This window comes from Girardinichthys multiradiatus, chromosome Y (assembly GCF_021462225.1).
Source record: "Girardinichthys multiradiatus isolate DD_20200921_A chromosome Y, DD_fGirMul_XY1, whole genome shotgun sequence".
NCBI lineage: Eukaryota > Metazoa > Chordata > Actinopteri > Cyprinodontiformes > Goodeidae > Girardinichthys > Girardinichthys multiradiatus.
In genome coordinates, this window is record NC_061818.1 from 16,347,809 (window position 1) to 16,360,400 (window position 12,592).

At 44.0% G+C, this 12,592-nt stretch overlaps 1 protein-coding gene across 2 annotated transcripts; it reads right to left on the reverse strand.

Moving 5' to 3' along the window:
* Positions 1-778: 778 nt before the first annotated feature.
* On the reverse strand, positions 779-10,271 carry LOC124863755 (SUMO-conjugating enzyme UBC9-like). Of its 2 annotated transcripts, none has more exons than XM_047358223.1 (7): positions 9,946-10,271; positions 9,624-9,708; positions 9,377-9,460; positions 8,306-8,378; positions 4,347-4,456; positions 2,802-2,881; positions 779-1,982 (listed from the first exon to the last, which is right to left on the reverse strand). In XM_047358223.1, the coding sequence occupies exons 2-7, from the start codon at positions 9,687-9,689 to the stop codon at positions 1,919-1,921; spliced, it is 477 nt and encodes a 158-aa protein (XP_047214179.1). In that variant the 5' UTR covers positions 9,690-9,708; positions 9,946-10,271; the 3' UTR covers positions 779-1,918. The 2 variants fall into 2 exon arrangements, with proteins under 2 accessions (XP_047214179.1, XP_047214180.1); XM_047358224.1 differs by having other exon boundaries at positions 9,624-9,721.
* Between the last annotated feature and the right edge of the window lie 2,321 nt (positions 10,272-12,592).

Genomic DNA, 12,592 nt, shown 5'->3' on the forward strand with positions numbered 1-12,592 from the left:
CACTCACATACACCCACTCAACAGAAAAACACTTATTTCTACACATACACTCAACCACCCACCCCGATACACGCACAAACACACAATTACTCTAAAGGTTTTAAGGTCATACAAACAGGTTACTATAACATCAATGTGGCCTGCCTGGGTCACATTTAGGATGTCTTAGAGATATCTTTTTTGTAGAGCAAAACTGCCCTGACACATGTAGGCAATCATCTGTCCTATAAGGTATGACTGAAACGCCGTGACAAGAAAGAAATTAGAAAAAACAGACAAACAAAAAAAAAAAAAAAACAATTGTGCCATCCTCTTCATTTTGAGATGGTGGAAGAGTTGGACAATGCTGTGTGAAAAGCTTGGAATTTAGTTTTATATCCCAACCCTGCTTTAAACGTCACCATCTGCTGGGTTCCTTGGTCTTCATGATGCTGTTTGTTCACTAATGCTCTCTAACAAACCTCGGAGGCCTTTTATACTGATATTAAATTACACACAGGTGAAGCAGTTAGTTGAACTGAATTGTTTTAGGGGTATTGGTGTACATGGGACTAAATACAAACGTATGCCACATTTATTCCCAACTTTTCAGTACACTGCTTGCACAACTTTGTGTTAGTTTATGGCATAAAATCCCACTAAAATGCTTTGAATTTAGCGGTTGACAAAATGTGAAAATATTCAAGGATAAAGAATACTTGAACAATGCTCTGATGGTCAAGAAATCTTAAAGATCCTTCCATGCATTTTATAGAAAACATCCCATAAGACATTCAGATTCTTTCCTTTTACTTTATTTGACAATTATTGATCATTTATCTCTCTTCTTACAATACCACATACAATGTATATCAACTGGCTAAAATAATATAAAACATTACTTCCACTGTTTGTTATTTATATTATGTACATGCACTCATATTTAGAGGCCAAAAAAAGAGAAACTCAGGCCTTGGTTTATTTACAAGTGCACTTTCTTCAGTTAGTCTTTGCTGCAGAGAGGCTATTCCAATGAGGATCCTTCAGCTCCTAAAAGCCTGCCAGGCTTGATTTGGGATTTGTAGACATGGAAGCATTGTTGGTTTAAAATGACTGAATGAAAAGGCTCAACAATTAACGGTTACCGGTTTGCTTATTATCACAATGGAGCTTATCTACATGAAGCTACAGCATGTTTGGAAGAGGTCAACACAATGAGGATGTATGTTCATGAAGTTCATCAGCGTTACCGACAGTTTCACTTTCAGTTGGATTCACTAAGAGAATCTATACAGTGAGTATCTTAAACTGGAACAAGAGGAGTGTGTGGAACAAAGACTCGACCCTTTATGCTTTATGTTCTTCCTGAACCAAGACGAACTGAGCTACATCACGACAACCACTTCCTTCACAGCCAATGTCATAACAAATGTCAAGATTGTCTTTTACTTTAATTTTTCTTTTGACCCCGACCTGATGGCTGTTTACAATGACAGAATAAGCTTCTACTGTTCAGACTGCCTTACCTCCGGCTGTAGACACACTAATGAACATTTAAGCACGCTAGTTCTGAGCACTCGTGGCTGGATGAAAGTACACTGTGTGAAACATCCTCATTTACTTCAAACTGAGGATTTCACACAGGATTCAGACATGGATTCTTATTTATACAGCTTGTCAACACACTTCTTATCGTATCAGTGAAGGAATAGGTGAGTTTAGCACTCAAGCCAATACTAATGCATTTGCAATACATAGATATTTATTAAACAAATGTACAATCATTATCCTGTTATGTTTTGGGAGTTTGAAAAGGGATAAAGAAAAATATGTTTTGCATTTTACCTATGAAACAGTGTAATAATACTTTAAACAGATTCTTATTGGAGTGGTCCTTCAGGTGCTGCCTGCCTCCCATCACTTCAGGCTGCTCCACTCTTTATGTGGGGGCAAACTTCTTGGCTTGTGCCCTGACCCGCTTCTCATAGTCCATCCGGTTCTGACTGAAACACAAAGACAACTGCTTTACATTCGACTCCAGGCTCAGTTCCAGTCAGAGGATGATAGGCACACATCATGGGTATGATCAACGATGTTGAAGTTTACTTTTAGCTTAAAATGTATTTTACAGGGTTCCTGCACACGTTTTATGGAAAAAATTCCAAAGTATACTGACAAGATGATAAGCTAATAGCTGTTTTAAAATATAAAATCCAAAAATTCCCACAATGAAAAGCCAAATACCTTCTGGTGAAAGATTTCCCCCAATTCCCTTTGTTTTCTATTATAACAATGCAGTGCTCACCACTTTCAGTGAGTTTAAGCACTTCTATGGCTAAAACCTGTTTCAGGAGTGGACATCAAGAGCTATCAAAGTCCAAAAATATTATTTGCCTGCAGAGTGTAGATGTGAATAACTTGCAACCAAAAACTGCCCCCTAATCAGTCCCTTGTGGTTAAGATATTGCACACATGAGCATTAAGATTGTGATTGGATATATTGATCAGCCAGTAGCTAACTTGCGATCCTTGTCTCTGGTTAGAGCGTCTGTCTCACAATTTTCTGTCATAAGGGTCCACATGTTCCACCAGAACTGCCCCAGAAGCTTGATAATGGCTATGGAAAGGATTACTAAGGGTATATTTGAGGATGTATGAATAAATTCAAATGTGTGCACCTAATTCTTGGATTTTAAATTGCAGTAATGTTGTATAAATATTCCAGATCTGTAAAGAGAGCTGTCAAATACAGGAAATGATTAAAAGCCCAAAATCAATTAGATTCATTCCCATAATGAACATTTTTAGCAGCAGACACTCACCAGTAAATCGTGTAAGCCTCTGCTTGAGCTGGGTCCTGAATGTTGGGCTCATTCAGCAGCTCCTGGATACCTAACAGGATCTAAACAAAAAACAATGGAGCGGTATTTTAATTCTGCACTCATTAACCACAAAAACACACAGTTTTATTACGTGATCACACTAAAACAAATGCACTGATGGCAGACCTAGAGTGTTTGTCTTATTTTAACCTAAGGGGATTTCCGTTTTTACACGCTTGTTATTGCAAGTGTAGTCCGTCTCTTGATGGCGGCCCTTTCTCTTAGCTTTCTGTCACAACTACCGATTAATTGATCACAATGTGTGCTTCGACACAAGTCTAAAAGATTATTTCCACTCTGTTTCCTCCTGAACTGTCATTAACTAGTTTATATTTTTATTGCCAATTTCATTTTTGTCAGCTACCATATTTTAAGGTAATTATTTGCTGTTCATCTAAATATCACTGTGGCACAAAGAATTTCCAAGGTTACAATTAACACCTTGCACAACCACAAGTAACTCTCCTAAAATACATATTCTAATCAAGGTTGTGCAATGAATCAAACATTTTAAAAAGGCCTTTACTGTAGCTAGTTGGGAAGAGCACTTCATAATAATAATCAATACAAGCTTGCAGAAAGAATAGCAGCTCCATACTGCCATTTCAGCAAGAGAGGTGGCTGTTTTTTCCACTTAATGTAGCCTTATTTGAACCTTGCTGCTGTAGCACCCAGGCTGATGCAATACACTCTGCTAGATATAGTGAACAGCCTTCTTCTATAAGTGGATAAAGCAATAAGATTGAGAGCATGCAGCCTTGTTTGGGCGGAAAGTTGCGTGAGTCAAGAAAGAATGTTTTCTAGGACAAAAGTCGGACCGTGTTGCATAATTTCTGTTCATCTCTTTTTCTGCACTGCTCCTCATTTTATTTTAATACTGGTAAATATTACTATAAAAAAAGCAGGGAAAGTTTCTGCATCATAAGTGCTACGTTTGCGCAAAATCTGCTGGATTCTTTGGAACTATTGCCGGAAAATACAACAATGACAAAAATAATGGTAAAGGCAGGCTTTCAGACAATATATGCGGCGGTTTAGGCAGTAAGTGGGGACGCCATTATTAAAGCATTTTGACAGGATGGGGAGGAGATTGTTCCCAATAGTGTCAGCTTGATTTGCATTATTTTATGCTCGTGCTGTAACATGTTTTTACTCCAAACCATATGTCAAATGAGTTTGTACATCAATATGTTGCTAGTAAAGAAAGTGCATTTTTTTTGACTTGTCATCCATGATACCCCACAAAGCTTAAGTGAAATGTGTTTTAGTTATTAATAATGTTTATTTAAATTTGTTCTTTCAGTTTGTACCAAAACAGATGCTATCTTAGAAACTGGATTGTGGAGGCGCCGTGTGGCTCAGTGGTAGAACAGGTGCACCAGTTGTTCGATTTCTGCCCCGAGACTATGAATAAAACCATCAGTTCTACGCTGAAATTCAACAGAGGATAACTAAAGGAACTTGAGAAATAATGAGCCTCCAAACCTGTTTGATGGTGATGGCCGGTCGCCAATCTTTGTCCTCCTCCAGGATGGACAGACACACGGTGCCTGATGGGTAGACATTTGGATGGAATATGGGTGGCTCAAACTTGCCTAGAGTAGAAACATAAGATAAAAAAGTCAAAATACTGAAATCCTAAAAGAAGCTCACAAAACCGATGTAACATTGTAGAAATCCAGCATTACCTAAAATGTGAATCACACAATGTGTCTAAAACACAAGAGGATCTGTGAGAATGCATTCGTGTAAACTTGAGAACAGAGCCTTGTAAAAATCCTCATTTCCCTAAACCTTTTAACATTCTGTCACAACCATAAATGTCAATGGTTTTTACTGGGACTTCATGACATGCCAACACAAAGTAGCTCAGAGTTGCGAAGCAGCAGACATGATCTTCCTTCCAGCTATAAATTATGAACAAATTGTTGTTGGTCTACCACATAAAATCTCATTAAAATACATTGAAATTTGCGACTGTAATGTGAGAAAATATAAAAAAGTTTAAGGGACTTAAATTCTTTAGCAAAGCACTGCAATTGTTCAAAATAAAACATTTATCTTCTAACATCAATGATATCAAAATGTACTCGTACTCGTACTCGTCGTCTTCCGCTTTATCCGAGACCGGGTCGCGGGGGCAGCAGACTCAACAGAGACGCCCAGACGTCCCTCTCTCCAGACACCTCCTCCAGTTCCTCCAGGGGGAGCCCAAGGCGTTCCCAGGCCAGCCGAGAGACATAGTCCCTCCAGCGTGTCCTGGGCCGTCCCCTGGGCCTCCTCCCGGCGGGACGTGCCTGGAACACCTCCCGAGGAAGGCGTCCAGGAGGCATCCGGTATAGATGCCCGAGCCACCTCAACTGGCTCCTCTCGATGTGGAGGAGCAGCAGCTCTACTCCGAGCCCCTCCTGGATGGCCGAGCTCCTCACCCTATCTCTAAGGGAGTGCCCGGCCACCCTACGGAGGAAGCTCATTTCAGCCGCTTGTATCCAGGATCTCGTTCTTTCGGTCATGACCCAAAGTTCATGGACCATAGGTGAGGGTAGGAACGTAGACCGACCAGTAAATTGAGAGCTTTGCTTTTCGGCTCAGCTCTCTCTTCACCACAACGGACCAGCACAGCGCCCCCATTACTGTGGCAGCCGCACCGATCCGTCTGTCGATCTCCCACTCCATTCTTCCCTCACTCGTGAACAAGACCCCGAGATACTTAAACTCCTCCACTTGAGGCAGGAACTCCCCTCCAACCTGAAGAGGACAAGCCACCCTTTTCCGGTCGAGTACCATGGCCTCGGACTTGGAGGAGCTGATCCTCATCCCAGCCGCTTCACACTCGGCTGCGAACCGCCACAGCGCATGCTGTAGGTCTTGGCTAGAGGGGGCCAGCAGGACCACGTCATCTGCAAAAAGAAGAGACGAAATCCACTGGTCCCCAAACCAGACCCCCTCCGGCCCTTGGCTGCGTCTAGAAATCCTGTCCATAAAAGTTATGAACAGGACCGGTGACAAAGGGCAGCCCTGCCGGAGTCCAACATGCACTGGGAACAGGTCCGACTTAGTGCTGGCAATGCGGACCAAACTCCTGCTCCGCTCGTACAGGGACCGGATGGCCCCTAGTAAAGGGCCCCCGATTCCATACTCCTGGAGCACCCCCCACAGGGCATCACGAGGGACACAGTCGAATGCCTTCTCCAGGTCCACAAAACACATGTGAACCGACCAGTTGGGCAAACTCCCATGAACCCTCGAGCACCCTGTAGAGGGTATAGAGCTGGTCCAATGTCCCACGGCCGGGATGAAAACCACACTGTTCCTCCTGAAGCCGAGGTTCGACTATCGGTCGGACTCTCCTCTCCAATACCCTGGCGTAGGCCTTACCAGGGAGGCTGAGGAGTGTGATCCCCCTGTAGTTGGAACACACCCTCCGGTCCCCCTTCTTATAAAGGGGGACCACCACCCCAGTCTGCCAGTCCAGAGGCACTGTCCCCGACCGCCACGCAATGTTGAAGAGGCGTGTCAACCATGACAGCCCTACAACATCCAGACACTTGAGGTACTCAGGGCGGATCTCATCCACCCCCGAAGCCTTCCCACCGCGGAGCTTTTTAACCACCTCGGTGACTTCAGCCTGGGTGATGAAAGAGTCCGACCCCGAGTCCCCAGGCTCTGTTTCCACCACGGAATGCGTGATGGCAGGATTGAGGAGATCCTCGAAGTACTCCTTCCACCGCCCGATAATGTCCCCAGTCGAGGTCAGCAGTCTCCCGCCCCCACTATAAACAGTGTTGGCGAAGCACTGCTTCCCCCTCCTGAGGCGACGGACGGTTTGCCAGAATCGCTTCGAGGCCAACCGGTAGTCCTTCTCCGTGGCCTCACCGAACTCCTCCCAGGCCCGTGTTTTTGCCTCTGCCACAGCCCGGGCCGCAGCACGCTTGGCCTCACGGTACCCGTCAGACGCCTCAGGAGTCCCACAAGCCAACCACAGCCGATAGGACTCCTTCTTCAGCTTAACAGCATCCCTTACTGCCGGTGTCCACCACCGGGTTCTGGGATTGCCGCCGCGACAGGCACCGCAGACCTTACGGCCACAGCTACGGGCAGCAGCATCGACAATAGATGCAGAGAACATGGTCCACTCGGACTCTATGTCTCCAACATCCCCCGGGATCTGGTCGAAGCTCTCCCGGAGGTGGGAGTTGAATACATCCCTGTGCGAGGGCTCCGCCAGACGTTCCCAGCAGACCCTCACTATGCGCTTGGACCTGCCAAGTCTGACTGGCTTTCTCCTCCTCCAGCGGATCCAACTCACCACCAGGTGATGATCAGTGGACAGCTCAGCCCCTCTCTTCACCCGAGTGTCCAAAACATGCGGCCGAAGATCTGATGATACGACAACAAAGTCGATCATCGACCTCCTGCCTAGGGTGTCCTGGTGCCAAGTCCACTGATGGACACCCTTATGTTTGAACATGGTGTTCGTTATGGACAATCCGTGACTAGCACAGAAGTCCAATAACAAAACACCACTCGGATTCAGATCGGGGAGGCCATCCCTCCCGATCACGCCTCTCCAGGTGTCACTGTCGTTCCCCACGTGGGCGTTGAAGTCCCCCAGCAGAATAATGGAGTCACCGGGAGGGGCACTATCCAGCACCCCCGACAGGGACGCCAAAAAGGCCGGGTATTCTGCACTACCACTCGGCCCGTAGGCTGAAATGATAGTCAGAGACCTCTCCCCAACCCGAAGGCGCAGGGATACGACCCTCTCATCCACTGGGGTAAACCCCAACACGAGACGGCTGAGCTGGGGGGCAACAAGCAAACCCACACCAGCCCGCCGCCTCTCCCCGTGGGCCACTCCAGAGTAGAAGAGAGTCCAACCCCTCTCAAGGAGATGGGTTCCAGAGCCCACGCTGTGCGTGGAGGCAAGCCCGACTATTTCTAGTCGATATCTCTCGACCTCCCGCTCAAGCTCAGGCTCCTTCCCCCCCAGCGAGGTGACATTCCACGTCCCTAGAGCCAGCTTAAATGTGTTTCATTTAAATGTTTGGTAGTAGAAATTCTCATATACTATCAATTCACCAAACCATGAGTGCAACGTTTTAATGGATGCATTTTGCATGCACACAAAATGGTTTTAGAGAACTAGGGGCAGCATAATACAACTCCGGAAAATGATCCCTTGATATAAATATTTTCTACATTCTCATAAGACAAATGTGACATTTAGACAAAACCTTAAATTGTAGTAATTACATATAAAAACATCAGGTTCATTCAAGGTTTGTGGTTTGTACAAGGTAGTGCAATACACAGGTTTTTGTGGTCAGCACTACTCTTCCTGATTCCCTTTCAAATAGATGGCTGGATGTAAGTCTGTGCTCTTTAACATGAAATTAACTAAGTACAAAGTTGGTAAAAAAAAAAAAAAAAAGGCTACTTACATTTGGGTGGAGAGGACGGGTAGTCATCTTTGAACAGCATTCTGAGCTTGTAAAGTCCTCCCTCCCACAAAGTCTACATGATAAAATAGTAAAAGAGATTTTCTAAAAACAGCCCTTATAGCACAACTGAGAAATTGATCAAATATTACTTTTAAACTCTGAATCTCACTACATGTTCAAAGTTGGAGTCCAGCAAAGAGAAATTGACTTAAATGCAGAATATGCCGGAGTAAACCGAAACAAAAAACTGTGAAGATTTCAACTTTTGGACACAGATGTAAAAAACATGTGTGTTTGCAAAATATTTAAAGGCAGCTACATAACAGTAAGCTTTAAGAAATGCACAGTTTAACATATTGACTGAAATGTTACTTGATATTCAACACCACCAATGGGTTTTCTTGACATAAACCAACACAAAGTAGTGCATAATGTAGAAGGAAAATGAGGCATAGCTTTCAAATTATTTACAAACAAAAATCAGAAATCTGGCATCCATTTGTATTTAACCCTTTAAGTCTTTTCCAACCTCTAAGCCTCCAGCTTCAAGGACCAGTTTCCTTACGGCTCCAGAAGAAAAGCATCCCCACAGCATGAGGCTGCCACCACCAAGTGTCACCATGGGGATAGCATTTTTATCATGATGTGCAGTGCTACTTTTCTGTCACATTTTCCATGCAGGCCAAAAAGCTCAATTTTGATCTCTTCAGACCAAAGGACAATCTTCTACATGGCTTGTGGTTAACTGCACACAAGAAACCTGATGACTTTTTATTTGACAACAGCTCCCTCCCTGCCACTCTCACATACATGCCCAGATTTGTGGAGTGTTACCATTTGTCCCTTCAACAGATTCTCCCAAAAGCATGCATACGTGTTATTTTACTTCACAATTATGTACTACTTTGTGTTGGTATATCACATAAAATGCTTCACTCCCTCCCCACAGACATACATTTTGCCATGTTGGTAGTAAGATGGCAACATCTGAAAAAGTTCAAAGTGTGTGAATACCTTCTCCAGAACACTGATAAATAGATCTGGAAAACTTTGTGTTAAATATCACCTTACCCCTTTCTTCCCAGGTATGGCACACTCCCAGTTCATTAGATTCATGGTTCCATCAGGATTCTTAGTGGGCACAGCAACAAAACCCTGTTGGTTTACAGAAACAAGTCCTCAAAAGCATATAACTTGCCTTATACATGTAGTTCATTTATTAGAAGGCATGGCTATATGGACACAGTATATTTGTGGTTTCTATTAACCAGGGGATAAGGGATTGATAAAGAGGATGATCCAGCATGCTGCTGCTTACAAATGGGTGGTCTTTCCTCCAGGCTTTGCGCTCCTGGGACAGTCTGCTCAGAGCAATGCCAGACATGATTGCACATCAACGCCACCTTGTGGACAAATCTAATCATTAATGTTATTCACTCATTAAATGTCTGTCCGGGATGCTTCTGTACAGTTAGCAACGCAAACTAACCAAATGATTAATTATCAGAAAACAATTGGAAATTAACATAACTGAGCTAACCTCTGTCTTATTTATCACAGAACCGAAACTACAACTTCAGCCGGCGGCAAACAACAAACAGCAGTGTTACTACTAAAGCACATTATTTCAATAAACTTACGTCTTATTTTCTATGAAGAAATATCACAGTAGATGTTAGGCTGGTGGCAGGAACAATTTGTTTGCTGGGATGATGCTAACGTTAGCTCGGCAGTGACAGAAAGATAAACAACACAACGTTCAACGCTTAAAAACACATCTACGGCGCCACTTAGAGCATAGAAAACCGAGCCGAATAAAACTTCTCTTTCGATAATAATACTCGAATAGCTTAAACGACACCTAATGATGAAACTACGGGATACCTTTAAATGGTAATTAAAACAATGTAGCGCTAAAACCCGTTTTAACAGCTAGCCTTCAGCAAGAAAGGACCCCAATTTGTTTATTTCGTAAGGACCTTCAGGCAGTGATTAGGACGGATGGTCCACCATCTTTTTTGTAGTTTTTCTCGCCCTCTATTGAAATATAACATGTACAATGTGACAAATAAAAGTTCCCAACACAATCCTACAAATGATGCACAGTAATTACATTGACAATTTTAAAGTATTCATAACTCTTTGAAAATATGAACTTTTTCACATTTTGTCATGTTACAACCACAAACTACGGTGTATTTTATTTAGCTTTTATGTGATAGACCAACAGAAAGCTGTGCATAATTGTGAAGTGGAAGGAAAAGGAAGGCAATCTTTTGTACAAACAAAATCTAAAAAGTGTGGCATGATTTATATTCAGTCTTCTTCAATCTGAAATACCCAAAATACATCACAAAGCATAGGTCAGTCTATCATCCAAAATCAGAGAGCGCATGGCACAACTGCAAACCTACCAAGACAAACGGGTTGGACAATGAAACTGAAACACCTGGTTTTAGACAACAATAATTTATTAGTATGGTGTAGGGCCTCCTTTTGCGGCCAATACAGCATCAATTCGTCATGGGAATGACATATACAAGTCCTGCACAGTGGTCAGAGGGATTTTAAGCCATTCTTCTTGCAGGATAGTGGCCAGGTCACTACGTGATACTGGTGGAGGAAAACGTTTCCTGACTCGCTCCTCCAAAACACCCCAAAGTGGCTCAATAATATTTAGATCTGGTGACTGTGCAGGCCATGGGAGATGTTCAACTTCACTTTCATGTTCATCAAACCAATCTTTCACCAGTCTTGCTGTGTGTATTGGTGCATTGTCATCCTGATACACGGCACCACCTTCAGGATACAATGTTTGAACCATTGGATGCACATGGTCCTCCAGAATGGTTCGGTAGTCCTTGGCAGTGACGCGCCCATCTAGCACAAGTATTGGGCCAAGGGAATGCCATGATATGGCAGCCCAAATCATCACTGATCCACCCCCATGCTTCACTCTGGGCATGCAACAGTCTGGGTGGTACGCTTCTTTGGGGCTTCTCCACACCGTAACTCTCCCGGATGTGGGGAAAACAGTAAAGGTGGACTCATCAGAGAACAATACATGTTTCACATTGTCCACAGCCCAAGATTTGCGCTCCTTGCACTATTGAAACCGACGTTTGGCATTGGCATGAATGACCAAAGATTTGGCTATAGCAGCCCGCTGTGTATATTGACCCTGTGGAGCTCCCGACGGACAGTTCTGGTGGAAACAGGAGAGTTGAGGTGCACATGTAATTCTGCCGTGATTTGGGCAGCCGTGGTTTTATGTTTTTTGTATACAATCCGGGTTAGCACCCGAACATCCCTTTCAGACAGCTTCCTCTTGCGTCCACAGTTAATCCTGTTGGATGTGGTTCGTCCTTCTTGGTGGTAGACTGACATTACCCTGGATACCGTGGCTCTTGATACATCACAAAGACTTGCTGTCTTGGTCACAGATGCGCCAGCAAGACGTGCACTAACAATTTGTCCTCTTTTGAACTCTGGTATGTCACCCATAATGTTGTGTGCATTTCAATATTTTGAGCAAAACTGTGCTCTTACCCTGCTAATTGAACCTTCACACTCTGCTCTTACTGGTGCAATGTGCAATCAATGAAGACTGGCTACCAGGCTGGTCCAATTTAGCCATGAAACCTCCCGCACTAAAATGACAGGTGTTTCAGTTTCATTGTCCAACCCCTGTAAGTTTCCACCTAAACTGACAGGCTGGACAAGGAGAGCATTAATCAGACAAGTAGCCAAGAGTTCCATGAGAATTCTGGAGGAGCTGTGGAGATCTACAATAAGAAACAACTTCCAAGTGAGGTGTCCAGGGGGCATCCAGAACAGATGCCCAAGCCACCTCAGCTGACTCCACTCGATGTAGAAGAACAGTGGCTCTACTACAAGCTCTTCACGCTATCTCTAAGGGAGGGCCCTACCACCCTGTGGAGAAAGCTAATTTCAGCCGCTTGTATCCAGGATCTCGTTATTTTGGTCATTACTCAAAGTTCCTGCACATAGGTGAGGGTAGGAACATAGACCAACCAGTCCATCGAGAGCTTCGCCACTCAGCTTTCCCTTCACTACAACACACTGGTGCAGTGACGCATTACTGTGACGGCAGCACAAATCCGTTTGTCAATCTCCTTCTGCATTCTCCCTGCCCACATAAACAAGACCCTGAGATACGACACCATTTAAGGCAGGAACTCCCCTCCAACTCAGAGAGGGCAAGCCACCCTTTCTCAGTCGAGAACCATTATCTCTGACATAAAGGAGCTGATCCTCATCCCAGCT